The sequence below is a fragment of the Ovis canadensis genome, chromosome 2, assembly GCF_042477335.2.
Source record: "Ovis canadensis isolate MfBH-ARS-UI-01 breed Bighorn chromosome 2, ARS-UI_OviCan_v2, whole genome shotgun sequence".
Lineage (NCBI taxonomy): Eukaryota > Metazoa > Chordata > Mammalia > Artiodactyla > Bovidae > Ovis > Ovis canadensis.
In genome coordinates, this window is record NC_091246.1 from 178,978,470 (window position 1) to 179,006,312 (window position 27,843).

General features: G+C 39.8%; 1 protein-coding gene across 1 annotated transcript in view; it reads right to left on the reverse strand.

Moving 5' to 3' along the window:
• THSD7B (thrombospondin type 1 domain containing 7B) overlaps positions 1-27,843 on the reverse strand; it is a 1,055,806-nt gene that overhangs the window by 579,444 nt on the left and 448,519 nt on the right. Inside the window, exon 7 of the mRNA XM_069574436.1 lies at positions 15,859-16,056. Coding sequence (XP_069430537.1) covers positions 15,859-16,056 — 198 coding nt within the window. The remainder of the gene's footprint in view (positions 1-15,858; positions 16,057-27,843) is intronic.

The following is a 27,843-nucleotide window of genomic DNA, read 5'->3' on the forward strand; positions in this document are numbered from 1 at the left end:
GATTTCAGTGTCAACCATCTGGTGAAGTCCATGTGTAGAGTCTTCTCGTGTGTTGTTGGAAGAGAGTGTTTGCTATGACCAGTGCATTTTCTTGGCATAGTCTTTGCCCTGCTTCATTCTACATTCCAAGGCCAAATTTGCCTGTTACTCCAGGTGTTTCTTGACTTCCTACTTTTGCATTCCAGTCCCCTATAATGAAAAGGACATCTTTTTTGGGTGTTAGTTCTAAAACTTCTTGTAGATCTTCATAGAGCCATTCAACTTCAGCTTCTCCAGCATTACTGGTTGAGGCATAGACTTGGATTACTGTGATATTGCATGGTTTGCCTTGGAAACGAACAGAGATCATTCTGTCATTTTTGACATTGCATCCAAGTACTGCATTTTGGACTCTTTTGTTGACTGTGATGGCTACTCCATTTCTTCTGAGAGATTCCTGCCCTCAGTAGTAGATAAAATGGTCATCTGAGTTAAATTCACCCATTCCAGTCCATTTTAGTTCGCTGATTCCTGGAATGTTGACATTCACTCTTGGCATCTCTTGTTTGGCCACATCCAATTTGCCTTGATTCATGGATCTGACATTCCAGGTTCGTAGGCAATATTGCTCTTTACAGCATTGGACCTTGCTTCTGTCACCAGTCACATCCACAGCTGGGTGTTGTTTTTGCTTTGGCTCCATCCCTTCATTCTTTCTGAAGTTATTTCTCCACTGATCTCCAGTAGCATATTGGGCACCTACTGACATTTGACTGTGTGGATCACAATAAACTGTGGAAAATTCTGAAAGAGATGGGAATACCAGACCACCTGACCTGCCTCTTGAGAAACCTATATGCAGGCCAGGAAGCAACAGTAAGAACTGGACATGGAACAACAGACTGGTTGCAAAGAGGAAAAGGAGTACGTCAAGGCTGTATAGTGTTACCTGCTTATTTAACTTATATGCAGAGTACATCATGAGAAACGCCAGGCTGGAAGAAGCACAAGCTGGAATCAAGATTGCCAGGAGAAATATCAATAACCTCAGATATGGAGATAACACCACCCTTATGGCAGAAAGTGAAGAGGAACTAAAAAGCCTCTTGATGAAAGTGAAAGTGAAGAGTGAAAAAGTTGGCTTAAAGCTCAACATTCAGAAAATGAAGATCATGGCATTTTGTCCCATCACTTCATGGGAAATAGATGGGGAAACAGTGGAAACAGTGTCAGACTTATTTTGGGGGGCTCCAAAATCACTGCAGATGATGACTGCAGCCATGAAATTAAAAGACGTGTACTCCTTGGAAGAAAAGTTATGACCAACCTAGATAGCATATTCAAAAGCAGAGATATTACTTTGCCAAGAAAGGTTCATCTAGTCAAGGCTATGGTTTTTCCAGTGGTCATATATGGATGCGAGTTGGACTGGGAAGAAAGCTGAGCACCAAAGAATTGATGCTTTTGAACTGTGGTGTTGGAGAAGACTCTTGAGAGTCCCTTGGATTGCAAGGAGATCCAACCAGTCCATTCTGAAAATCAGCCCTGGGATTTCTTTAGAAAGAAGATGCTAAAGCTGAAGCTCCAGTTCTTTGGCCACCTCATGCAAAGAGTTGACATTGGAAAAGACTCTGATGCTGGGAGGGATTGGGGGCAGGAGGAGAAGGGGACGACAGAGGATGAGATGGCTGGACGGCATCACTGACTCGATGGACGTGAGTCTGAGTGAACTCCAGGAGTTGGTGATGGACACAGGGAGGCCTGGTGTGCTGCGATTCATGGAGTCGCAAAGAGTCGGACACGACTGAGCAACTGAACTGAACTGAACTAAACTGAACTGAACTGTTTCTTGGTAACTTTGGAAAGAACTGGGCATTTCCTTATCCTTGATTTTTCTATCAGGAGAAATTCTCCTGAGGGTATCTGAAAATATATGAGGCTTGATTTGGGCTGACACAATGGTTAGAAAAGACAAGTGGTGTTTCAAGGGGAGAAATGGATATGCTAATTATCTTTAAGTGTAGGAAAATTAAGAACAATGCAGAATTGTCCTGTCCAAAATGGTAATGGAAAATTCTCATAATAACCCTCTCTGGCAGAATAGTGTGGAGATTCTCACTGTAGCAACCCTGAGAGGAGGCTTCCAGCCTCAGTGTAAATGCCTTAAGTGAAAATGAGCTTGTCTTTCTAATCAACATTGCCAGATACCTGTGGGATACATATTCAGACATTAAGCCAAATTTTGTCATCTTTTAATTTCTACCCATTTGTTTTCTGGAACAGTGTCATAAGGAAATTATGTCCTCAAAGAATTACTATTAAAGTATATTTAAATAAATGTAAGGGGTGTGGGATGGATTGGAAGATTGGGATTGACACATATACACTAACACTACAGTGTATAAAATAGATAACTAATGAGAAACTACTGTATAACACAAGGAACACTACTCAGTGCTCTGTGGTGACCTAAGCGGAAAGGAAATCCAAGGAAGAGGGGCTGTATGTATACATGCAGCTAACTCACTTTGCTGTACAGTAGAAACTAACACAACATTGTAAAGAAACTATATTCCAATCAAAAAAGAATAAAATTAAATTAACATGGGTAAGTAAAACAATGATTGATAGGTGTTGAGAAAAATGTTGTAATGATTTCATGTATACTTACCATGCCTATTAAAACATTATTACAACTTTATTTTCTCTTTGTTTTTAGTGCTAGGCTACTTTTCTTCTTTGTAATGAGCATAATTTCCAACATTCCTGAAGTAAAAGTAATAGGAAGCCTTCTTAAAAGAGTCATATCAACTTGTTATTGTGTCAGATGTGGATTAAACTATAGTAATGGTCTAAGTCTAAGCAATGGTCTAAGTGAGTAAAAGTCACTCAGTCATGTCCGAGTCTTTGTGACCCCATGGACTATATAATCCATGGAATTCTCCAGGCCAGAATACTGGAGTGGGTAGCCATCCCCTTCTCCAGGGGATATTCTCAACCCAGGGATAGAACCCCAGATCTCCTGCATTGCAGGCAGATTCTTTACCAGGTGGGCCATCAGGGAAGTCCAATGGTCTAAGAATGCTGGTGTAAAGGGAAGAACCATTTTGTGTAAAGAAATTATTTGCTTTTCACTAAACTCCATGGGAAATAGATCGGGAAACAGTGTCAGACTTTAATTTTGTGGGCTCCAAAATCACTGCAGATGGTAATTGCAGCCATGAAATTAAAAGACGCTTACTCCTTGAAAGGAAAGTTATGACCAACCTAGATAGGATATTCAAAAGCAGAGATGTACATATACACAATGGAGTATTATTCACCAATTAAAAAGAATACATTTGAATCAGTTCTAAAGAGGCGGATGAAACTGAAGCTTATTATACAGAGTGAAGTAAGCCAGAAAGAAAAACACCAATACAGTATATTAACACATATATATGGAGTATAGAAAGATGGTAACAATAACCCTGCATGTGAGACAGCAAAAGAGACACAGATGTATAGAACAGTCTTTTGGACTCTGTGGGAGAGGGCGAGGGTGGGATGATTTGGGAGAATGGCATTGAAACATGTATAATACCATATGTGGAATGAATCACCAGTCCAGGTTCGATGCATGATACAGGATGCTCAGGGCTGGTGCACTGGGATGACCCAGAGGGATGGGGAGGAAGGTGGGAGGGGGCTTCAGGATGGGGAACATGTGTACACCCATGGTGGATTCATGTTGATGTATGGCAAAACCAATACAATATTATAAAGTAATTAGCCTCCAATGATAATAAATAAATTTATATTTTTTGAAAAAAAGCAGAATTACTTTGCCAACAAAGGTCCGTCTAGTCAAGGCTATGGTTTTTCCAGTGGTCATGTATGGATGTGAGAGTTGGACTGTGAAGGAGGCTAAGTGCTGAAAAATTGATGCTTTTGAACTGTGGTGTTGGAGAACACTTTTGAGAGTCCCTTGGACTGCAGGGAGATACAACCAACCCATCCTAAAGGAGACCAGTCCTGGGTGTTCATTGGAAGGACTGATGCTGAGGCTGAAACTCCAATACTTTGGCCCCCTCATGCAACGAGTTGACTCATTGGAAAAGACCCTGATCCTGGGAGGCATTGGGGGCAGGAGGTGAAGGGGACAACAGATGATGAGCTGGTTGGATGGCATCACCGACTCAATGGACATGGGTTTTGGTGGACTCCGGGAGTTGGTGATGGACAGGGAGGCCTGGCATGCTGTGATTCAAGGGGGTCGCAAAGAGTCAGACACGACTGAATGACTGAAATTAACTGAACTGAACTGAAACTCCCCAAAACTTCATGATGCAGTGCTATTAGCAGTTCTGTTGTTGATTCTCTCTGTAACTCTTCTACTGTGACGCTGAGAAAAGCTGGCTGTCCCCAGTGAGTTGTCTTCTCTACTTTCTCCTTTATGGTTTCACATATCTCCTTTTTCAGAGAATCTCATTCTCTTTGCACTCTCAATCTAGTATGTTTAATAAGTTCTGTGCTGCTTAGCTGTCTGAATACAATCAAGATTAGAAGTAAAGTTGCCAAGAACAGATAACTAAATCCTACATATCAAAGACAGTTTGTGCCAGACGGAAACAGGCAGCATGTGTGGCCTTCATGTTTTCATTGTATCCAGGGATCTCTCTCTTGCTATTAGCTCACACCAGGAGAAAGAGTCAAAATGCTTAGTGTGCATATAGAAATGGGTTTCATTTCTTGGACCTATACCAATCAGCTGGCAGTGGCTGCCTTTAGTGCTGCATTAAGAATGAATCTCAGCCCAAGTCTCACTTAACAAATAATAACATCTTAACCAATAAAAGTTATTGCTTTGGTCTGAGACACAGTAACCTCAGTGTTGGTACACGCAATATGTATTTGCTGACAGTGATAAAGTCAGAACAACTACTAATTAGGAGTCCCAGGTTTGGATTTCAAAATTCTGGTATTAAAACTTACTGGCTGAGTGACAGTGGGCTATCAATATCTCTGGGCTAAAACACTCTCATCAATAAAATAGAAATAATAATTATAATTCCCAATTGGACTGCTGTGAAAATCAATTGAAATAACTCTTTGAGTACATTCTAATATGCCTGACACTCTAGCATCACCCCAAGAACAGCACAAGGAATAAGTCAAGTTCTCTGCCCTTGAGAAGTTAAGAACCAAATGCGAAAAAAGGATTAAGTGAGTAGATGATTCCAATATAATGTAGCAAAGACATGGATAACTGAGTCACAAAGTGTTACAAGAACACAGAAGATAGTCACCCTATCAAGTAGGATGATTTCTGCAATAGCTGATAAAAACTGGCTTAATAAGAAGGAAATCTATTGACTAACAATACAGCCAGGGCTCAAAATGTTGAGTCGGTGGCTCAGTGGTGTTTTCCAGGACTCAGGGTCTTCACATCTCTGCCTACTGTAAGCAGCAGTGCCTTCATCTCGAAGCCAAATTACACAATGGGTTACGACAGCAATTTAAATTCCTTGCCTTACTCACTTCCCTCTTCCCTCATCTCATTGGTTCAAACATATTTAACCTGACACATTTCTGAACTAATCATCTATAAAGGAAATGGAATGATCATTGTTGACTGTGACACAGAATTGGTGATAGGTGGCAACTGTAATATTCACTTGAGATTCCAAACCAGTTGAAAGATGTGAAGTGAGAGTAGAGAGATGGTTTTCTGTGGGACATCAATCCAAGTTTTTAAAGGATGAGTAAGAATTTGGCCAAAGAAAGAAGAGGAGGATGAGCATCTCCAGACCAGGGGATAACATGATCACGATTGTGGAGGCAAATTACCATAGAGGTAACAGGTAGAGATAGCACTTACAGTGAGCTATGGATTTCTGAAATACCTGTGGTTGATTGAAATCTACCTACAGAGTAAGAGAAGTATCATGGTCTTAACATGTCACTAAATTAACTTTCAAAACATTTTTACTTTATGTTTCTTTGCTATCAAATATACAATTTCTCTAAATTTTTTTGTTTCTACTTCTTAGATAGCTCTCCAAAGAAAATGAAAATATACAATTCTTCGGGCAGAGCACACAATTCAGTGCATGGGATGAACTATGCAGCATAAACAGTAAGACACCAATAACTTTCAATTTTGAATCATCAGTTAATTTAGAAAGACAAATGTTCTTACATATAAGTCTAAGAAAAATGCTCTTCGAATTAGTTTTGTGTGGGATAGATTAGCCTTTCCAGGGTAGATTTATTTCATTATATTTTCTTAAAAACACACAAGTGGGTGCAGCACAGGTAGCCTCTTACTGCATTTCCTAACTGAGTCATATTGGTTATCTTATCAGTGGAAATGACTCCATCATCCTAGCATCATGTTTTAACCCATGTTCTTTACTTATCCTATGTTTACAAAGAGGGAAAAAAAAAAAAAAACAGAGAGATGGTATGTCAGGACTATCTACCCAAAGACCAAATGAAACAGCCATATACAACTTTAAAATGCATTTTAAATGAAAGCAAAATTACATCTTTGTAACTAATGTTGTAAGAAACCCCGTTAGTAATACTATTGGAATGCATAATAGAATAGGGAAAATTCAGAGTGCATTCAGAAAGTCAAAAGTCATGGGAATGGTGATGATCTCACAGTAATTCCCACTGAAAGGCTAAGATGACCACTTAATCATATGAGCTACATTTTGAAGCACCAGTATAACTTTTGATTTAGTTTGCTTTCTGAATCATAAAGAATGGGAACAGAAAGTTGATTGCCTAGTGAGAATTTCAGAAGAGATAGGAAACGGAAGCATTCTTTCTATAAGTGATGTAGGCACACTGAGAAAGCAGTTTACTCTAAGCTATTCTAAATATTATAAATCTGGAGAAATCAGACTATATTTAGTCTGATTGCAGAATAACGCTGAATAGTGATGTGAAAACAGTCATTTCTTTAAGCATCTCAATACAAGAGAAAAGAGACAAAAGCTGTCCTGTAAAGTCTGGGTAGGTAGCAAAGTGGAAAGAGGAAATAATTTCAAATACAATACCTGTTTATCAACAGACAACATACAATAAATATATTTAAAACTGCACTGCAGTTCCTCTCTCCTTAGCATTTAAATTGATTCGCCAGTTTACATCTACTCACCACCTTCCCCTCAAGTATGGATGGGAAAACTCTGATTCGAATGAAATCTTTATTTTTCTCTTTTGGATCCCCTTCATTGCCAAACATTATTAAAGTTTCACCTTTAATTTCACTGCAAGACATCTAAATGAAAGGGAATGATGAACTTGGCTACAGGAACTCTCAAATTTAATCTCCTCTGCAGTCTGATTCCTGTAGTGTGAATAGCAGCCTGATCTTACTGGCACTTTCAACTGCAATGCCAGATTCATTTCAAAATTTAATACAATGTATTTGTCATCACCACACTTCCATCGGTAAGGACACTGACACCAAACTGTTACCAGTTGGTGGTCTGAGAAAGATAGCTTGCGGGAAATGAAAATTCTCTCCTCTAAACCTAAATAACTCATCTCATATATTATATGTCTTCAGTTTCTGCAAGAGTACACTATTGCTTTCCACTATTCAATCTTTCAGTAATCCATCTAGGTAACAATAAAGAAATAAAAGAACATTTACTCACTGCTTCCTTCTGGAATGACAGTAATATATTTCACAGATTTCAAGAAAAAGTTTCCCAGCAGGAAAGAAGAAAAAAACAGATTAGAATCAATATCACTGCTGATTATGATGAAATATAGGACATGTCTTTCACTATTTCAGCCTACCTCTGCTATGTACTAATGTGATGAGGCTGCCCATAGGTCCCCTTCTTTCCAGAACAGTGTTTCTCAAAGTACGGTCCTTGGACCAGCACCATCAGCATCTGAAGTGGGGGGAGGTGGTGTCAGAATCTTGCATTTTTATAATCCATCTAAGTGATGGATATATAATATCCATGTTATATATGATCAGTTTTAGAATCAATGATCTAGAAGAAAGGAGACAAAGCAACATGTCCCCCTTTCACTTCAGACTCAATTTTTCTACACAAATAAGTGTGCTAATATTCAGAAGAGTCTGTTTTTCTTGTTCTTCCTCAAAAACATTCCAATACCCTCTGGAATACCCTTTCATTACTACAAAATGAAAATATGAATAACCTAGTCCTCCCCTGAGAGGCATAAACTGACTTGATTGTCGGAAAACAAGACTCAGGAGGATGGTATAAGTTACCAGTACTATCTAACTGGGAAAGAAATAGGATTCACTGATGTTTAGTTGTTTTTTGTTTTGTTTTACATTTTCAAAGGAAGTACACAAGCAGTACATTGAAGCCCTTCAGATATTACCCAACAACTGATAAACAGTAAGAGGTGCTCAAAATAATGAATGAAATCACATGAGAAACTATATCACTTCTTCCTTAGAAAGTGATTTTTAAACATCTTCATGGAGACCTCACTGGCAGTCCAGTGGTTAGGACTTTACCTTCCAATGAAGGGAGTGCAAGTTTGATCCCTAGTCAGGGAGCTAAGGGAGAAGGCAATGGCAACCCACTCCAGTAGGCTTGCCTGGGAAATCCCTTGGACAGAAGAGCCTGGTAGGCTATAGTCCATGGGGTCACAAAGAGTCAGACACGACTGAATGACTTCACTTTCACTTTTCATTTTCATGCACTGGAGAAGGAAATGGCAATCCACTCCAGTATTTTTGCCTGGAGAATCCCAGGGACGGGGGAACCTGGTGCGCTGCCATCTATGGGGTCGCACAGAGTTGGACACGACTGACGTGACCTAGCAGCAGCAGCAGCTTAGCAGCAGCAGCAGCAAGGAGCTAAGATCCCACAGGCATTTATATACTACCTCTCAATCACTGGTTGAAGGCTGCTCCCTGGAATTGTTAATTCCCTGGCACTTCTGACTGCATATGTGAGCAACGAAGGCTCCAGTGACTGGAGAAATTCCTTAGGCAAAGAGATGCAGGTGGTGTCAGTTGAATTTCTGGCTGGCATGCACAGACATGGTATGGCTAAGAGGATCTGGCCAGGAAAGAAGAGTACTTGCTAAGTCTGACTGCTCCAAAAAGTCATTACTCTAAATTTACACTGCTAATATAAAATGCATGTCCTTGTTTATTCTCTTCTCTTTCGAATTCCTCTGAACACCTGGTAACATAGTTCTAAGATTCCCAAACCTTGCACAAAAGATAAGTTGTTGTTGTTGTTGTTGTTTTAAATTAAAATAGAAATAAATGAAAAATTAAAAGAATAGGAGAATTGATAATTACTTTGTTTAAAACAGAATTCCAATTACTATTATTCTTTCCAAAATGCACATCTTAATAAACCATATGTTTATGTGAACCATGCTGGCATTATTCAAAATTTGTAGAAGATTTGTATTTGATATTTAATTTAGAGGTACTGTATTCTCTATAATGGCTCTCATTTTACGATGTCTCTTAAATAGGTTGATTGATTGCACAAATATACTTTTATGGCAAAGAAATATCTGATGAACAATCTATTCCTTTTCTTCCTAAAATATAAGAAAATAAATATTATGTTGAAATAGACAGTTTTGTTTAAAAAAGAAAAAAAGATATGCAGAAAAGTAAAGCAGTGCTTATTGACCAAATACGGTACAACATGATCAAAGGTTTTTTAAAAAATAATAAGTTGAAAATACAAAGGGGGTTCTATTTAGAATTCTGGTGAATCACAAAATATTCTGATTAACCAATTCCCATATGAATCAAGTTTGACCTTATTCTCACAGGTCAGCCCAAGAATATTTCTTGAGATTTAAAGATAAAAATAAATAAAATAAAACTTCCAATTCCAATCACAGATGTATAAACATGTCTAAACATTTTAACCAACTCAAGTAAATGATTATTCTAGTATGCTTTCCACCAATTAAAGTCATCCTAGGAAAGGTACTACAGTGTTAAGGATTGCAAACACATGCCATTTTAGCTAAGATTAAAGATCACATTTTTGGCTTGTTCAAGGTTAATGATGCAAGGCAGGAACTCACAGAAATATGCCTCTGAAAAGAAAAGCCAAGTCCCTGTAATGATGGGAAATCATTCCTCATGCTTTCTGTGCAAACATATATACCACTTAAGAAAAATATTTGCATGGGGAAGGTTAGTGGAACTGTTAAAACAAGAAGCCTTGTATTCAAGGGAGCGGTACAGAGGTACCAGAGAACTCAACTCCATGTACCTGTCAGCGTGTGAACCTTGTCTTCCTGATGTATTGCGGTCTTCTCCAGCATGGATATTTGCTTTCTATAAGTACAGAGTGTACACTGCATTATGCCTGAATAAAGATGTTTCCTGAAATATACAGATACTTTTTTAAAAAAACAGCCTATTTAGCAAATTATAGAGCAAAATATGTGCTGAGTACTCAGAATCTGATCGTTCCAGGGGAAAGTCTGGTATTTATCCAATGACACTGCCGTGTCCTTTGCTCATTTTGCATCATGGAGACATGCTGCTGCTGCTGCTAAGTCGCTTCAGTCGTGTCCAACTCTATGTGACTCCATAGAGGGCAGCCCACTAGGCTCCCTCATCCCTGGGATTCTCCAGGCAAGAACACTGGAGTGGGTTGCCATTTCCTTCTCCAATGCATAAAAGTGAAAAGTGAAAGTGAAGTTGCTCAGTCGTGTCCGACTCCTAGCAACCCCACGGACTGCAGCCTACCAGGCTCCTCCGTCCATGGGATTTTCCAGGCAAGAGTGCTGGAGTGCGTTGCCATTGCCTTCTCTGCATGGAGAAATGAACAGTGGTAAATAGTGGTCACCTGCCAGTCACTGCCACTTCCCTGGAATGCTGTCCACTGCCCTGGCATTATGGGCATTTTCCCAACCTGCTCTGGGAAGATGTCCCCTGATGTTAAATCTTCCTCAATTGCAAGAGAAACCTAGCAACAATAAACCAGTTACATGTCAAAGAAATAAAGGTGAAAACAGTGAATTAATAATGTAAGGAAGATATACATCAGTTTACAGTTTGCATCACGCTTCATTTACTTTCAAATGCTCCCTCCTTTTTTATTGAAGTATAAACCATTTACAATGTTATGCTAGTTTGTGGTTTACAGCAAAATGATTCAGTTACATAAAATGAATGTGCTATCTAGTAGGACTTTGTCATTTACCTATTTTATATGTAGTCATGTGTATCTGTTAATCCCAAACTCCTAATTTATCCCTTCCATTCTTTTCCCGTTTGGTAACATAAATTTGTTTTCTATGTCTGTGAGTCTATTTATGTTTGTTAATAAGTTCATGCATCATTTTTTAAAGATTTCATATATAAATGATATCATATGATATTTGCCTTTCTCTTATTTCACTTAGCATGATAATCTATAGGATTGTAAGGATCAATACTATTAAAATGACCATACTACCCAGGGCAATCTATAGGTTCAATGCAATCCCTATCAAATTACCAATGGCATTTTGTAAAGAACTAGACCAAACAATTAAAAATTTCCATGGAAACTTAAATGCCCTCTTTGAGATGTAGGAAACATACCTGTTAATGAGATAAGAAAAACTTACGTGTTCTCTATACTCAGTAGACTTCTTTTGATTCATAATAATTATTAGATGTAGAGAGAAATCAAAGCTAATTTACCAAAGTACTAGAAATCAGATTTCATATCAGAATACTCACTCATATAATCTATGAAATCATTTTATTACTCAAAATAAACACTACTGACTAACATTATCTGTTACCATCACAGGCTGGGTGAGAAATAGAAACTTTAGTGAGACTCACTGAAGAGCATCAGTGATAAATAAAAATACAGAAAGGGTCAAAGTACTAGATACCTACAGAGATACCTGTAGAAAATCATATATGACTATTTGACTCTTAAGTAATCCAAAGTAGATCTCGTTTTTAAACTCATAAGTTTTAGCTACTTCATAGTTTCAGTGTAGCATAGATATTTTTATGCCTTCAAACTAATGGTAGGAATGAACTTCTGAGGGAAAGAGAAACATGTTTTTCTAGTGAGAGGAGTTATGCTGAACAAGACACTGTCAAGAGTCTCACAGAATCCTGATCACAGCTATGAGAAAATCTCTTGGCTCCACAATCTGAATGGGTTGTCCACTTCCGCAAGGATACCAAATCCTTTTGGTACAAGGGATACCTGGAGTGAGTCAATATGGACAAGTCTTAAAATAAAGAACAAAGTAAGTAACCTTGCAAATTAAAGCAAGTCTCAAGTCTAATTAGATTTGAGTTTAATTTTTAATAAAAAATTATTTTCTTTGGTCTCATCCATTTACCTATGAATAAATTCTGAAATAAAAGCCTATGAAACAATAGACTCAGAGTAATGAAAAGTCTCAGTTGTTAAAAGAAAAAAAAAATCACAAGAGATTCATTGAATAGATCTCAACTCTTTTTTCTCTCTAAGCCTTTAAATGAATGCCAAGAGTCCTGTCAACTTCTGTAACTATGTAAAGGCTATGACAATACATGTGTGTTCATCACTCAGTCATGTCCAACTCTTTGTGACCCCATGGACTGTAGCCCACCAGGCTCCTCTGCCCATGGAATTTTCCAGGCAAGAATAGTAGAGTGGGTAGTCATTTCCTTCTTCACGTCATCTTCCCGACCCAGGGATCAAACCCGGATATCCCGCATTGCAGGCAGATTGTTTACCATCTGAGTAACCAGGGAAGGCCTTATAACAATACGTGGAGAGTCAAACATGAGCACTTCTCTGGCAAATTTGGGTCATCAATCATCTAGAATCTCATAGGTGATGAACTTCAAAAAGTGCAACCAGATCACATTTTCAGTTCCTCACTGGATCAAAGACTACTTCAGCCACGTGGAGGCCAGTGTATTTTTGTAACCATGACTGTGATTGATGCCCCATAAATGATGAAGGGGCCATCCAGGTACTTAAAAACTACAAAGACTTCATGAAACTGATCTGAACAAGTAGTAATTCCTACTTCTCCCATAGAAACTATGAATGTAAGCTCATGCTGAAAAATGAGTTATTTCACAGGAATAAGCAATAGAACTCCAGACCTGCTGTAAAATGGTAAAGTTGATAGCTCTGCCAAAAATGTTCTGCCCTCAACTCCAAGGTGTACATGTCTGTGTATGTGCAGGAAGGGGTGGTTTCCCCACACCACATCAAGCAAATTGTCCAGTCCAGCTGCTTTCCATTCAACTTATTTCTGATACTGCCTATCTGCAGGTAGCATCAGAGTCCACAGGTAAAGGGCTCACTCCCTCAAGACTGCCCTTCACTTGAGACATCAATCTCAAGTCCAGGTTACCTGTGCTTCTCACCAAACTAACTAAAATCAGAAGTTCCCACGACCCCTTCCTATGGTTTGATTAATTTGTTAGAGTAGCTCACAGAACTCAGAAAAACCATTTGCTTACTAGATAACCATTTTATTATAACAGGATAAAACTCAGGAACAATGAGGTGGATAAGATGCAGAGGGCAAGGCATGGGAAAGGGCAAAGAGCCTCCTTTTGCTACTCTTCCCAAATTTCTATGTATTTATCAATCTGGGAGCTCTCTGAACCACGTCCTTTGGATTTTTATGGACATTTCATTACACAGGCATGATTGATTAGCTCATTAGCCATTAGTGTTTCAGTCAGCTTCCAGTCCCTCCCCAACCTCGCCTTTAGGTACTTTTTGAAAGTCACCTCAGTAATATAAATCCAGTAGTGGTAGAAAGGGTCTTGATGTGAATAACTAGATACGAATTTCAACTTTACGGACGTGATTTCAGGAACTGAGGACCACTGGCCAAATATTATAACAAAAGCTTCTCCCATTGCTCATACTGCTCAGGAAATGCCAATGATTTTAAAAGCCATGTGCTAGAATAGGGTCAGAGACCAGATAGATACTTCTAATTATAAATCAGAATCTCACACTGTGCAATACTGAAGAAGGGGCAGTATACATTGTGAAAGGAGTCCCCAGCCCTGTGGACATTGTATGCTGTTGCTAAGTCACTTCAGTCGTGTCCAACTCGGTGCGACCCCATAGACAGCAGCCCACCAGGCTCCCCCGTTTCTGGGATTCTCCAGGCAAGAACACTGGAGTGGGTTGCCATTTTCTTCTCCAATGCATGAAAGTGAAAAGTGAAAGGGAAGTCACTCAGTTGTGTCCGACATTGTATGACAGCTGTGTAAAATCTTCAAAACCTGCTATGACAAAGCTGGACAGTCATCTGTCACTGGGTCCCAATCAAACAAATGATTTTGTTTCCACAGCTAGAGTCTGGGAAGGTGAACTAGTACAGTAATTCTAATCTTCATTATTATTTCCATTTTACTAGTATAAAAGAATGCTGTTTGCACAAATCCCCTAGGACAGAAAACAATAAGTGTGTATTACAAATGAAATAAGCTCACAGCTTATTTTGAACAGCTATGCGCCAGGCACTTCACTTAACACTTTCATTTAGTCTGAGAGTGAGAAGTAGGTTTTTATTATCTCTGCTTTCCAGGTGAAGGAAAAGATGTCTCCACAGTTAAATAAGTTTTCTGAGACCATCTACCAGAACAGTAGCAGACTGGAAATTCCAACTTGACTCTAGAGCTCAGGTTTTAAACACCTATCCTACTCTTTTTGAATTCAAAAATTGATCTTAGGTGCTGCTGTTAATAATTCACATGTATGTCACCACAATTCAAAAACTGCTTGGTAATATTAGAATCTCTACTGTTAAACTATTTAGTCAAAAAGGACTATAGCTAGTACAATATGGTGTGGCTCTCTATTTAATTAAACAACTACCTGGCTTCATGAGGTAATCAATTATATCAGTTGATAAATGTTTATTTGTATAATTATGGCAGTGATTTAAAAAAGGAAGGATGTGTGGAGGGAGAGAATGAGGGGGAAAGGAGAAGGAAGGACAGAAAGAAGGAAGTGGTGGAGAAAAGGAGGGAATGAGAGAGAGAAAAGAGGCAAGAAGAAGGCAGGAAAGAGGAAATATTAATACACTGCTGAATCCTGAATCCACTTTCTAATCTCCTTCTATTCTGTGGATCTCTTCACTCCATAAGTCAAAACATTTCACTCCACACACCATGAGTATTATAAATTATGACCATTCATGACAAGACTGATTAATAGACATACTTAATACTCTTCCAGGAGACTGAATATTTTTTTAACACTAAGATAAAGGTTTTAAATGTCACTTTTCTCATTTCCATGTGTCTTATGTATTTGCTAAATCACCCTTCATTGTACAAAACCACTGTACCAGAAGTTTGGTGATGAAGGAAAGATACCACTGTTAATAGTTTTGTTAATCTTGACAACCTATATTTTAACACAGTTCTTTAGAATTGTTAGCATTATGTCTAGAACTGATTCTAATCTAATGCTATATAACTGAAAAGATGCAGTTTTGTACTTTTTTTTTTCCTTTTAACTTGGAGGGGGCTTCAGCCCTGCAATTTACAAGGTGCTATTTGTTAAAAATGATAACATATAAAAAGCATGTTACATAATAACATCAATAAACACAAATAAATCTTGTTTTGTATTAATGAGTTGGAGGCTCTCCAGACAATGTCTTAATAAACTAAGAACTCCAGAGACCTCTCTGAGTTCTCTGTACTGCATTTAGGTATAATCAGTGCTCTTCTGCCACAGAGCACACAGCTCTATATTAAGTCAAAGCAGCTTTCTCTGCAGAAATATGTCGCTGTCATCAACTCAAACATGAATATTCAAGACTTGGAAAGACTGTATCCTTGTGGAAGATGATCTGAGAGTGGTGATGTGTTACTTGGCAGATATTACTCAATCTCCATGTTTCTTTGAGTCATACCTTGCTCATTCTGGCAGACAGCCTTCAGGATGCGATGTCCAGGGCCACACTTGCCATGGTCAGGGATACAGATCCCTTCTGACACCAGCCACTGATAACACACAGGATCCTCACAAGGAACAGATTCCACCAAGTGAGGGCAACGGCCAGCAGGCCCCGTTGATTCCATGAGGACATGGCGCTGTCTCATTCTAAAACCTAAAATAAAAAAGAACAAAAGGTTCTGAGGATTCCATCCTGATCTAGCAAAGGAAAAGAAGCAGCAGCCGGGAAATTGATGAAACTTTTATTTATACATCTACAGATCAAAAGAAAAGAAGCTAAAGGCAAGGAGAAAAGGAAAGATATACCCATCTGAATGCAGAGTTTCAAGGAATAGTAAGGAGAGATAAGAAAGACTTCCTCAGTGATCAATGCAAAGAAATAGAGGAAAACAATAGAATGGGAAAGACTGGAGATCTCTTCAAGAAAATTAGAGTTACCAAGAGACCAACCTAGATAGCATATTCAAAAGCAGAGATATTACTTTGCCGACTAAGGTCCATCTAGCCAAGGCTATGGTTTTTCCAGTAGTCATGTATGGATGTGAGAGTTGGACTGTGAAGAAAGCTGAGTGCCGAAGAATTGATGCTTTTGAACTGTGCTGTTGGAGAAGATTCTTGAGAGTCCCTTGGACTGCAAGGAGATCCAACCAGTCCATTCTGAAGATCAGCCCTGGGATATCTTTAGAAAGAAGATGCTAAAGCTGAAGCTTCAGTGCTTTGGCCACCTCATGCAAAGAGTTGACATTGGAAAAGGCTCTGATGCTGGGAGGGATTGGGGGCAGGAGGAGAAGGGGACGACAGAGGATGAGATGGCTGGATGGCATCACTGACACAATGGATGTGAGTCTGAGTGAACTCTGGGAGTTGGTGATAGACAGGGAGGCCTGGCGTGCTGTGATTCATGGGGTCGCAAAGAGTCGGACACGACTGAGCAACTGAACTGAACTGAACTGAAGGGAACATTTCATGCAAAGATGGGCACAATAAACAACAGAAATGGTATGGACCTAACAGAAGCAGAAGATATTAAAAAGAGTTGGCAAGAATACACAGAAGAACTATACAAAAAAGATTTTCATGATCCAGATAACCCCAATGGTGTGATCACTCACCAAGAGTCTGACATCCTGGAATGCAAAGTCGAGTGGACCTTAAGAAGCATCACTGCAAACAAAGCTAGCAGAGGTGATGAAACTCTAGTTGACCTTTTAAAATCCTGAAAGATGATGCTATGAAAGTGTTGCACTCAATATGCCACTAAATTTGGACAACTCAGCAGTGGCCACAGGACTGGAAAAAGGCAGTTTTCATTCCAATCCCAAAGAAAGGCAGTGCCAAAGAATGCTCAAACTACCGCACAATTGCACTCATCTCACACGCTAGTAAAGTAATGTTCAAAATTCTTTAAGCCAGGCTTCAACAGTACGTGAACCGAGAACTTCAAGCTGGATTTAGAAAAGGCAGAGGAACCAGAAATCAAATTGCCAGCATCTGCTGGATCACAGAAAAAGCAAGAGAGTTTCAGGAAAATTCTACTTCTGCTTTATTGACTACAGTCAAAGCCTTTGACTGTGTAGATCAAAACAAACTGTTGAACATTCTTAAAGAGATGCGAATACCAGATCAACTTACCTGCCTCCTGAGAAATCTGTATGCAGGTCAGGAAGCAACAGTTAGAACTGGACATGGAACAATAGACTGGTTCCAAACTGGGAAAAGAGTACATCAATGCTATATATTGTCAACCTGCTTATTTACCTTATATGCAGAGTACATCATGTGAAATGCTGGACTGGATGAAGCACAAGCTGGAATCATGATTGCCAGAGGAAATATCAATAACCTCAGATATGAAGATGATACCACCCTTATGGAAGAAAGCAAAGAGGACCTGAAGAGCCTCTTGATGAAAGTGAAAGAGAGTGAGAAAGCTGGCATAAAACCCAACATTCAAAAACCTAAGATCATGGCATCCGGTCCCATCACCTCATTGCAAATAGATGGGGAAACAATGGAAACAGTGACAGATTTTATTTTCTTGGACTCCAAAATCACTGCAGATGGTGACTGCCCGCCATAAAATTAAAAGACATTTTGCTCCTTGGAGGAAAAGCTATGACCAACCTAGACAGCATATTAAAAAGCAGAGACCTTACTTTGCCAACAAAGGTCTGTCTGGTCAAAGCTATGGTTTTTCCAGTGGTCATGTATGGATGTGAGAGTTGTACCATAAAGAAAAGTGAACACCAAAGAACTGATGGTTTTGAACGGTAGCATTGGAGAAGACTATTGAGAGTCCCTTGGACTGCAGGGAGATCAAACAAGTCAATCCTTAAGGAAATCAGTCTTGAATATTCATTGGAATGGCATCACTGACTCAATGGATGTAAGTCTGAGCAAGCTGCAAGAGTTGGTGATGGACAGGGAAGACTGGCGTGCTGCAGTCCATGGGGTCACAAAGAGTCAGACATGACTAAGTGACTGAACTTAAGTTAACTGATTCATTAGAAGGACTGATGCTGAAGCCCCAATACTTTGGCCACGTGATGCAAAGAACTGACTTACTGGAAAAGATCCTGATGCTGGGAAAGATGAAGGCAAGAATAAAAGGGGACAACAGAGAATGAGATGGTTGGATGGCATCACCGACTCAACAGACATGAGTTTGAGCAAGCGCCAAGAGTTAGTGATGGACAGGGAAGCCTGGCATGCTGCAGTCCATGGGGTAAAAAAAGTTGGATATGAATAATCAACTGAACTGACTGAAAGATCAAAACCACATATTCTTTTCATGTGTTTTATTTTATGGGAAATTGGGAGATGAGGGGAAGGACGAAAGACAGAAGGGAAAAGAACTAGAGCAGGAAATCTGTCTTCCAAGAGTTTACAGTCTAGGAGTTGAAGAGGCCAGGCAGAATCAAATGCACTAATGAGGAGCAAATGTTCCAGGGTATCAGTAAACCAGGACAAATAAATGAAGACTCACAGACTCCTGATACCTGCGTGGGAAGATCCCCCGGAGAAGGAAGTGACAACCCACTCCAGTATTCTTGCCTGGGACATCCCATGGACAAAGGAGCCAAGCAGGCTACAGTCCATGGGGTCACAAAAGAGGTGGGCATGATTTGGTGACTAAAAACAATAGAGATATAGCCTGAACAGAGATAAACCCTGCGTTTTTTGTTACCGTTTTTCACATGCTTATTAGTCTGTAAGGAGGTGAAATACATCTACATTTTGACACATTCCTGGTGGCTGTTTCAGGCCTTGAGATTTCTCTGTATCACTCTCTTGAGATTTCCAGGTCAGCTTGCCCTGTGAAGGCTGGACTGTCTGGGGCTGCATGCCCCACCCTGGCTAGACATAGGTCTCTGGGCAATTACTCAGTTTTTCAAAAATATTTTATGGAACTAGGGACCAAAGTTATGCCATAATGAGGGTGTGAATGGACCTTCCATGCTACAAGCCTACAGAATCACAAACTCATCAGATACAAATGGAGGGATATGGGTCAACCACAAGACTGTAGGAAGTGGTGAAGTCTGTGGTAAAATGGAGGACATGTACTGAATTTAAAGTGTACGGATATCAGTCAGGCTCCACTGACAGTTACCACAAGAAAATGTGAACCCTCTGTTGTCAAATCTTCTGATTTTAAGAAGCCAGAAATCCAAGCCATGTTCAGTTTTTATATGAAATCTATTTTTAAATGATGGAAATAAATTTATGTTTTTAAATGCCACATAAGTTTTAAAATGTGACAGAGAACAAGATGCAACCCTTTTGGTTTTGAGTTTTCCATTTCTGGCCTTGAGGATATATCACTTCTAAAACTTAGGCCTGGGACTTCCCTGGTGGTCCAGTGGCTAAGGCTCCACAATCCCAATGCAAGGGGCCCAGGTTCCATCAGTGGTCAGGGAACTAGATCCCACATGCTGCAAGTAAAGAGGGCTTCCCAGGTGACCCAGGAGTAAAGAATCCCCCTATCAATATAGGAGAAACAAGAGACATAGGTTCAATCCCTGGGCCGGGAAGATCCCCTGGAGAAGGAAGTAGCCACTCCAGTATTATTGCCTGAAAAGTCCTGTGGATAGAGGAGCTTGGTGGGCTACAGTCCATGAGGTTGCAATGAGTCTAACACGATTTAGTGATTGAACTCGTGCACACACACGTCAACTGAAAGATCCCACATGCTGCCCCTAAATATCCAGTGTGCCACAACAAAGAGCAAATATCCCATGTGCTGCAACTAACACTAGCACAAGCCAAAAATTACATAAATATATCTTTCTTTTAAAAAAGAGCTAGGCTTACCTCCCATCGATCTCATATTTTACTGTCCATCTTTTCATTCTCCAAATTCAATCAACAGATTTAATTCCTCTTCCAAAAAAAAAATGAAACCAAATCTTATTGTATAATGGCATCTTGAGACGTGATTATTCAATTATTCCTTGGGATAGGTAAAAATATAAAAAGATAGATAGGTAAGCAGATAGACTTAGCTAGGAAGATAGAACGCCTGAGAACACTGATCTTAGAGCCGAAGACTGTGATAGCCCACAAGAGAAGGGGAGAAAGACAAGTGCGGGTGCATGAGCATTAACTAAGCCAGGTATATATCTATCGGTTTGCCAGGGCTGTGTCTATTTTCCCACAAGAAAGGATAGAAAGCTCAAGATGTAGTTAGCAAAAGACTGGCTCCTGTAAAGTAGTCAAGGAGGGTGGAACAAATGGACACATGTTTTTAGGCCACAAGAGGGAGCAGAGCTCCCTTAGAATACTGCAGGATTGGGTAAGTGTTTTAGAGACACAGTCCTAAGGGCTTTATTTGTTTTCTTTGTCTAGGGCTAACCCATCAGTCTCCTTTAAAAAAACTCTTAGACACTTACTTTGTGGAATGGCCACCTGTGGGGAGGCATCAATCAATCAGAGACCATATCCTCCAGGCATGGACAGTGTTAAGATCAGAGATAATTAAAGTAGTAGGTGGCTTCTACCACACTTCATACCTCCAAGCCTATGTCATTAATTAGTCAAAATAAAACCTGCAGAAGAGTTCAGCTCCCTTCCCAGGCCACCTTGAGAAGAGTGGCAGGAAACATACAGGACTGAACTCTACTTGATGGACATCAACCTACAATAACCTCTGAGCCCTCCATGCCGCACAATTTAAATGACCTCTGTTCTTTCATGGAAGACCCACATGCTGCTTATTTATTGTCTTATGCCTGTGCTTGTTTTAAGTTTATATGTTTCAGCAGGATGCGGCCTGGGTCTCCATGATTTATGATGTTTGACAATCGGCTCAGAAACTTAGCCATCTTTACAGAGGGAGGCTGGCTGTCCTATTACCTAGAGCTCAACGCCATTGAGGGGCAGGTGCAGTTTTCCTCTATAAATCAAGTTGCATCCATCTCACCATAAATCTATAGATTATATCTCAGTCAATAAATTCTTGCATTTTTTCATTTGTGTTGCCCTTGTCCTGACTCTAACCAGGATCACATCAAAGCACAAGCTCAGCATAAAACAAAAATTGGATTCTCTTGTTAGCACTTAGCTTTAATCACACATTGGTGTTCATGGCTGCAACAGATGTCAGGCTTCCCCTGGGAGCTTCTGTTCTGAAAGAGACACAACTGCCAAGTCCATGGTGGCTGGGGCCAGCCAACCACTTACCTTCATTTACTGAATTTCATACTAATCACAGAATATCACTCAATATACATTAATTGCCATAAGCAGATCAGAGTAATATAGTGCGGGAAGTCACAGGAGGAACAGAAAACATACACCCGCTTTTCACAGAGCATATAGTCCAAGAAGGCAAAGAGCACATATGTTAACTAAGCATCTTGCTTGCTTGCTTGCTAAGTCACTTCAGTCGTGTCCCCATAGACGGCAGCCCACCAGGCTCCCCGTCCCTGGGATTCTCCAGGCAAGAACACTGGAGTGGGTTGCCATTTCCTTCTCCAATGCGTGAAAATGAAAAGTGAAAGGGAAGTCACTCAGTCGTGTCTGACTCTTAGTGACCCCATGGACTGTAGCCTACCAGGCTCCTCTATCCATGGGATTTTCCAGGCAAGAGTACTGGAGTGGGCTGCTACCCCTACACCAAGCCACTTTCATTCTATTACTCAAAATTAACGAATCCCCTAAACTATGTCATTATTCTCATTTACACATGTGAAAATTAAGACTAGATGATACCTTATTACTTCTCCTGTGGCACATTGCTGATTAAGTGGATATGTATTAAGAATAAATTAGGCTAGGATTAACATATACATACTACAATATATAAAACAGATAATCAACAAGGACTTACTGTATAGCTCAGGGAACTATACTCAATATTTTGCAACTACTGTATACCTATAAAGGAAGAGAATCTGAAGACTGTATACATGCACACATATATACATACATATATAACTGCATAAAGAGACATATGCTTAACTGTATGTAGATGTATATGTGTAAAGCTGTGCTATACACCTGAAACTAGCACAGTACAGTAAAGCAACTATACTTCAATAGAAAATGGATATGTGTGAAATCCAGCTGAGGTCTTCTTGATCTGTGACCTCTTTACAAGAACGGTTTCAATTCAGCACTTTATGACGTGATCTAGCCCCACTTCAAACAGTGAATATGAAAGTTACCATGTATCATTTCCTTAAAATAAAGCTGTACAGATTAGATAGCTGAATTTTAGGTGCTGGGTAGCAAGAAAGAGTTCTAATCATTACTTTCTGACCAGAGCTTAAGTTCACCTTTAGTGAAACTAATATTTGAGGGGTTTTTTTCCCCCTTTGGACCCAAGGATTTAGTATGTAATCTACTATGTTAGTGCATATTCTCCTGAGGAAAATTAGAAAAGAGTGATTTGTGAGATAGAGCAAGAAAGCGAAAGAAGCACAAATGGTAGAAGATAGGTCATTTTTTTTTTAATTGAAGCCATAGAAAAATTAAAGGAGGCTCTAGAGGATCAATTCAGGTGTAAGGACCTATATCTTCACATGCTTGTAGCCCAAAATTGTCCATGTGAACTTCTACGAAACCACCATGGCCAATACTTGTCCCCCTACTAACTCCACCAGGACAGGCTTGAAGCAATACCCAGCAAGTTGACCAAAGATGAAATAAGGAAGTTTATTCTCTAAGCATTCCATTTGTTCCTGAACTCTGCAGCCCTGGACACTGGGGAACAACTCTGAGTCAAAGAACCTGAGCAGACTGAATCTTTGATTCCAGCTCTTATCAGCTACCATTTCTGCAAGTCTTGCATTTTATAGTATTGTTATAAGTTGACACTCTGTTATGAATACAGAAAATAAGAAGCCAAAGATCATGAGCATGAGAACCCTCAATGTTCAGAATGAGAACATAGCCCCCTACAAGCTCCAACACACACAAACATGGAAAAAAGGAAAAAGAATAAAAATATATCTTACATATAATCTGTAACAAAGCAAACTTATTTCACAGACTTCTCATAATGGTGGAACTTTCTAGGAGGCATAGATGGAAATGAAAATTTTTTCCATCGTTGTTACATAAGATCTAAAACATGTCAGCATTTCCCTACTTTAGCATATTATCTAAATTGATTTGTCTGAGTGCATAAAAGACTGTATTCATAAAGATAGCCATAGGTTCTGATTCATAGTGTCTTTTCCTATGAGGATTTTTAGACCATTAGGTGCCAGTCAATCCTAAAGAAAACTAACCCTGAATATTCCTTGGAAAGACTGATCCTGAAGCTCCAATGCTTTGGCCACCTGATGCGAAGACCTAACTCATTGGAAAAGACCCTGATGCTAGGAAAGACTGAAAAGGCAAAAGGAGAAGTGGGCAGCAGAGGATGAAATGGTTGGATGGCATCACCGATTCAATGAACATGAATTTGGGCAAACTTTGGGAGGAGTCTGGTGTCTTGCAGTCCACAGGGTCACAAAGAGTCAGACATGACTTAGCGACTGAAAAACAGCAAGGTGTTATAATAGGGGTGGGGGGGAGGGTAAGGGATACTTTAGGATTCTCTGAAGTCCTACTTCATAAGCATTCCCTATTGTAAGACCATATCAAGAAGCCTCTATCAAATTCCTCTTTATAAAAACTTCTGTACACAAGGTTGCCTTTCTAGAATGTGTCTGTAAAAGGACAAGGATGTCATATATGTCTATGTTTCAAAAATAATTTTTTAAAATGCATTATACATATGCAGTTCACCCATCAGGAAGTTTCTCAGGCTATTTCTCTTTCATATACTTCTAATTATAACTCTCTGGGAGAATATCAAAGATAAAGCAATGAATGATAAAACCTGATCCAATTTAAATTCCTCCAAAAGTCATTCTAGCTTCACTTGACAAGCACTGGCCTGCCAAGCACTGTTCCCCTTGTCTGCCTGTCACAGAGCTGATGGAAGGCGTGAGGGCTGTGTACAATGGCAGATTTTCTAATGTACTTTGAACAGCTGACAGCCACAAACCTCAGATGATTCCTGATTGAAGGATGTCTGCCTAAGAATAACAGCCACATGAAGATAATTTCTATAACAACTAATTTCTTCTATTAGATAATAAATCATTTCCTGCTTTCCCATACTTTACTACTTTTTTTTTTAATGTGAACAAAGGAAGCAAACCAAACCAATAACACGTGATTGGAAAAAAAGACAAGCGAGAAGAAAAAGTCATAACCTCCAGCATCACACATTTATGTCTTGCACTGGTGGGTGTGGTGGATTTTTCTCCTCAAATCCTCCACCATTCACACAAAAAAAGGGTATAAAATATCTAGGAAAGTATGATTATCCCAGATTGCTGTGAGGAGGTTCACTGCATTTCTTTGGGGTAGGCAATTCAAATATGAAACTAAGCAGTTCAGTTTACGTCCTAGAGTTGTGTCATGTTTAATGCATTAGCTCTGTATTCTAGCCTCTGTGGAATTCTCAACAACATTTAGTATGTGCCTATCAAAGACTCTGGCAGAAACCATGGCAGCACCACGGGAGACGCTGAGATTGAGAGGATCCCAGAACTCATGCTCACGATGACTTGGTAGAAATAACAAGATAACTTAGCCTTATCATAACACGCTTGGATTCCTTTTAGGCAGAGAATCTTTTCCCTGGAGGGAAAAATCTATTTGTTATTCTTCCCAAGAGGGATAATAGGCAGGTGGTCCTGGAAGGTTTTAGCAAGATCTTAAAAATCAAAATTATCTCTGCTCTGGTGAAACATTTATGAAAGAGCACACTCTGAGACTCGAATAACAATCACCAGGCTTATAATCTCTACTGGCTATGATTGCTTAGTTCCTAGAGCAGGTCACTTAGGCTCAGTAATTCTCATCAACTCCAACATGCCTCCACACACTGCAGGTGGCTGATGACACTACTACCTTCAGGTAAGAAGTTTTTATGTCTCTGTGCTTACCTTCAGTCCCAAAGGCTGAGCTTTTCTTTGAAAAATATATTGACGAAGGCAAAAAATACACATCCCAGTCACCTGGTAGCTCTCAAGCTGTTCTTGGAACACCCTCCCCTTATCATACAACTGCAATCTACTTTTCCTTTCTCTAAAGATGACACACTGATGCTAAACTGAATCCCATGAATCACAACATATCTCCTTCATCAGCACAGTGATTCATACCCATAGCCAGTGGTTCCCATGGGCAGAGGGCTTCTCTGCTAAGCTCAGTCTTAGATTTCTGTCTTCATGCAAACTTCTTTAGACTTATGAGAAAAATCACTAAGGAAACCAGTGTTAGAAGGAACACTGGACTAAGCATATTAGCCCTGGCTTGGCCATTATTAAGTCATTATCAGTTCACCTCAGCCGCTCAGTCGTGTCCAGCTCTTTGCAACCCCATGAATTGCAGGCATGCCAGACATCCCTGTCCATCACCAACTCCCGGAGTTCACTCAGACTCATGTCCATAGAATCAGTGATGCCGTCCAGCCATCTCATCCTCGGTTGTCCCCTTCTCCTCTTGCCCCTAATCCCTCCCAGCATCAGAGTCTTTTCCAATGAGTCAACTCTTTGCATGAGGTGGCCAAAGTACTAGAGCTTCAGCTTTAGCATCATTCCTTCCAAAGAAATCCCAGGGCTGATCTCCTTCAGAATGGACTGGTTGGATCTCCTTGCAGTCCAAGGGACTCTCAAGAGTCTTTTCCAATACCACAGTTCAAAAGCATCAATTCTTTGGTGCTCAGCCTTCTTCACAGTCCAACTCTCACATCCATACATGACCACTGAAGAAACCATAGCCTTGACTAGATGGACCTTTGTTGGCAAAGTAATGTCTCTGCTTTTCAATATGATAGCTACGATGTTCATAACTTTTCTTCCAAGGAGTACACGTCTTTTAATTTCATGGCTGCAGTCACCATCTGCAGTGATTTTGAAACCCCCCAAAATAAAGTCAGATACTGTTTCCACTGTTTCCCCATCTATTTCCCATGAAGTGATGGGACCGGATGCCATGATCTTCGTTTTCTGAATGTTGAGCTTTAAGCCAACTTTTTCATTCTCCTCTTTCACTTTCATCAAGAGGCTTTTTAGTTCCTCTTCACTTTCTGCCATAAGGGTGGTGTCATCTGTGTATCTTGAGATTATTGATATTTCTCCCGGCAATTTTGATTCCAGCTTGTGCTTCTTCCAGCCCAGCGTTTCTCATACTGTACTATGCATATAAGTTAAATAAGCAGGGTGACAATATACAGCCTGACGTACTCCTTTTCCTATTTGGAATCAGTCTGTTGTTCCACGTCCAGTTCTTACTGTTGCTTCCTGACCTGCAAATAGATTTCTCAAGAGGCAGGTCAGGTTGTCTTATATTCCCATCTCTTTCAGAATTTTCCACAGTTTATTGTGATCCACACAGTCAAAGGCTTTGGCATAGTCAATAAAGCAGAACTACATGTTTTTCTGGAACTCTCTGGCTTTTTCGATGATCCAGCAGATGTTGGCAATTTGATCTCTAGTTCCTCTGCCTTTTTGAAAACCAGCTTGAACATCTTTAAATTCACAGTTCACGTACTGCTGAAGCCTGGCTTGGAGAATTTTGAGCATTACTTTACTAGCATGTGAGATGAATGCAATTGTGCAGTAGTTTGAGCATTCTTTGGCATTGCCTTTCTTTGGGACTGGAATGAAAACTGACCTTTTAATTTCTTTACTTCTGTACACTCTGGTCTTGGCATTTTAGGAAGTATTGGATCCTTGCTGAGCCTAAATGCTGACACAAAGTTGGGAAGTATGAAAGTTGCCTAGGATGACCGAAATAAAATACCATAAACTGAATAACATAAAACAATATCAATTTGCCTGAAAGTTCTGGAGACTAGAAGCCCCAAATCCAGGTGTCAGTAGAACCATGCTCCCTCTAAAGGGAAGGACTGAAACCATGCTCCAAGCAAAGACTGTTTACACACCTCTCTCTTAGCTTCTAGTAATTACCAGCAATCCTTGGCTGGTAAGGCCTGACTCTAATGCCTGTCTCTGTCTTCATGTGGCCTTCTCTTTGCATCTTCAGTGTCTTTTTCTCTTTACAAGGCACTCTGCTCTGAGTGTAGCTGTGTGTCCAGATTTTCCTCTTTGCATAAGGATATCAGTCATTAGAATAGGGCCTACCCTAATCTAATATGACCTCATTTCAACCTGATTACTTCTCCAATAACCCTGTTTCTAAATAAGGGCATGTTCACATGTCCCGGGGGTTGGTACTGAACATATCTTTCTGGAGAACACAATTTAACCACAACAGGTGATATCCGACAAACAGTGAACCACAGTGCCTTTGTCAGAGTTGACTTATACAAGAGAGGGATAGAAGCCAATGCTGAAGATGTCTGGCATAAAAACATCTTGGGCAAATGGGGTGAATGAAAGAAAGAGCCAGAATATTTTGAGTTCCTCAGATG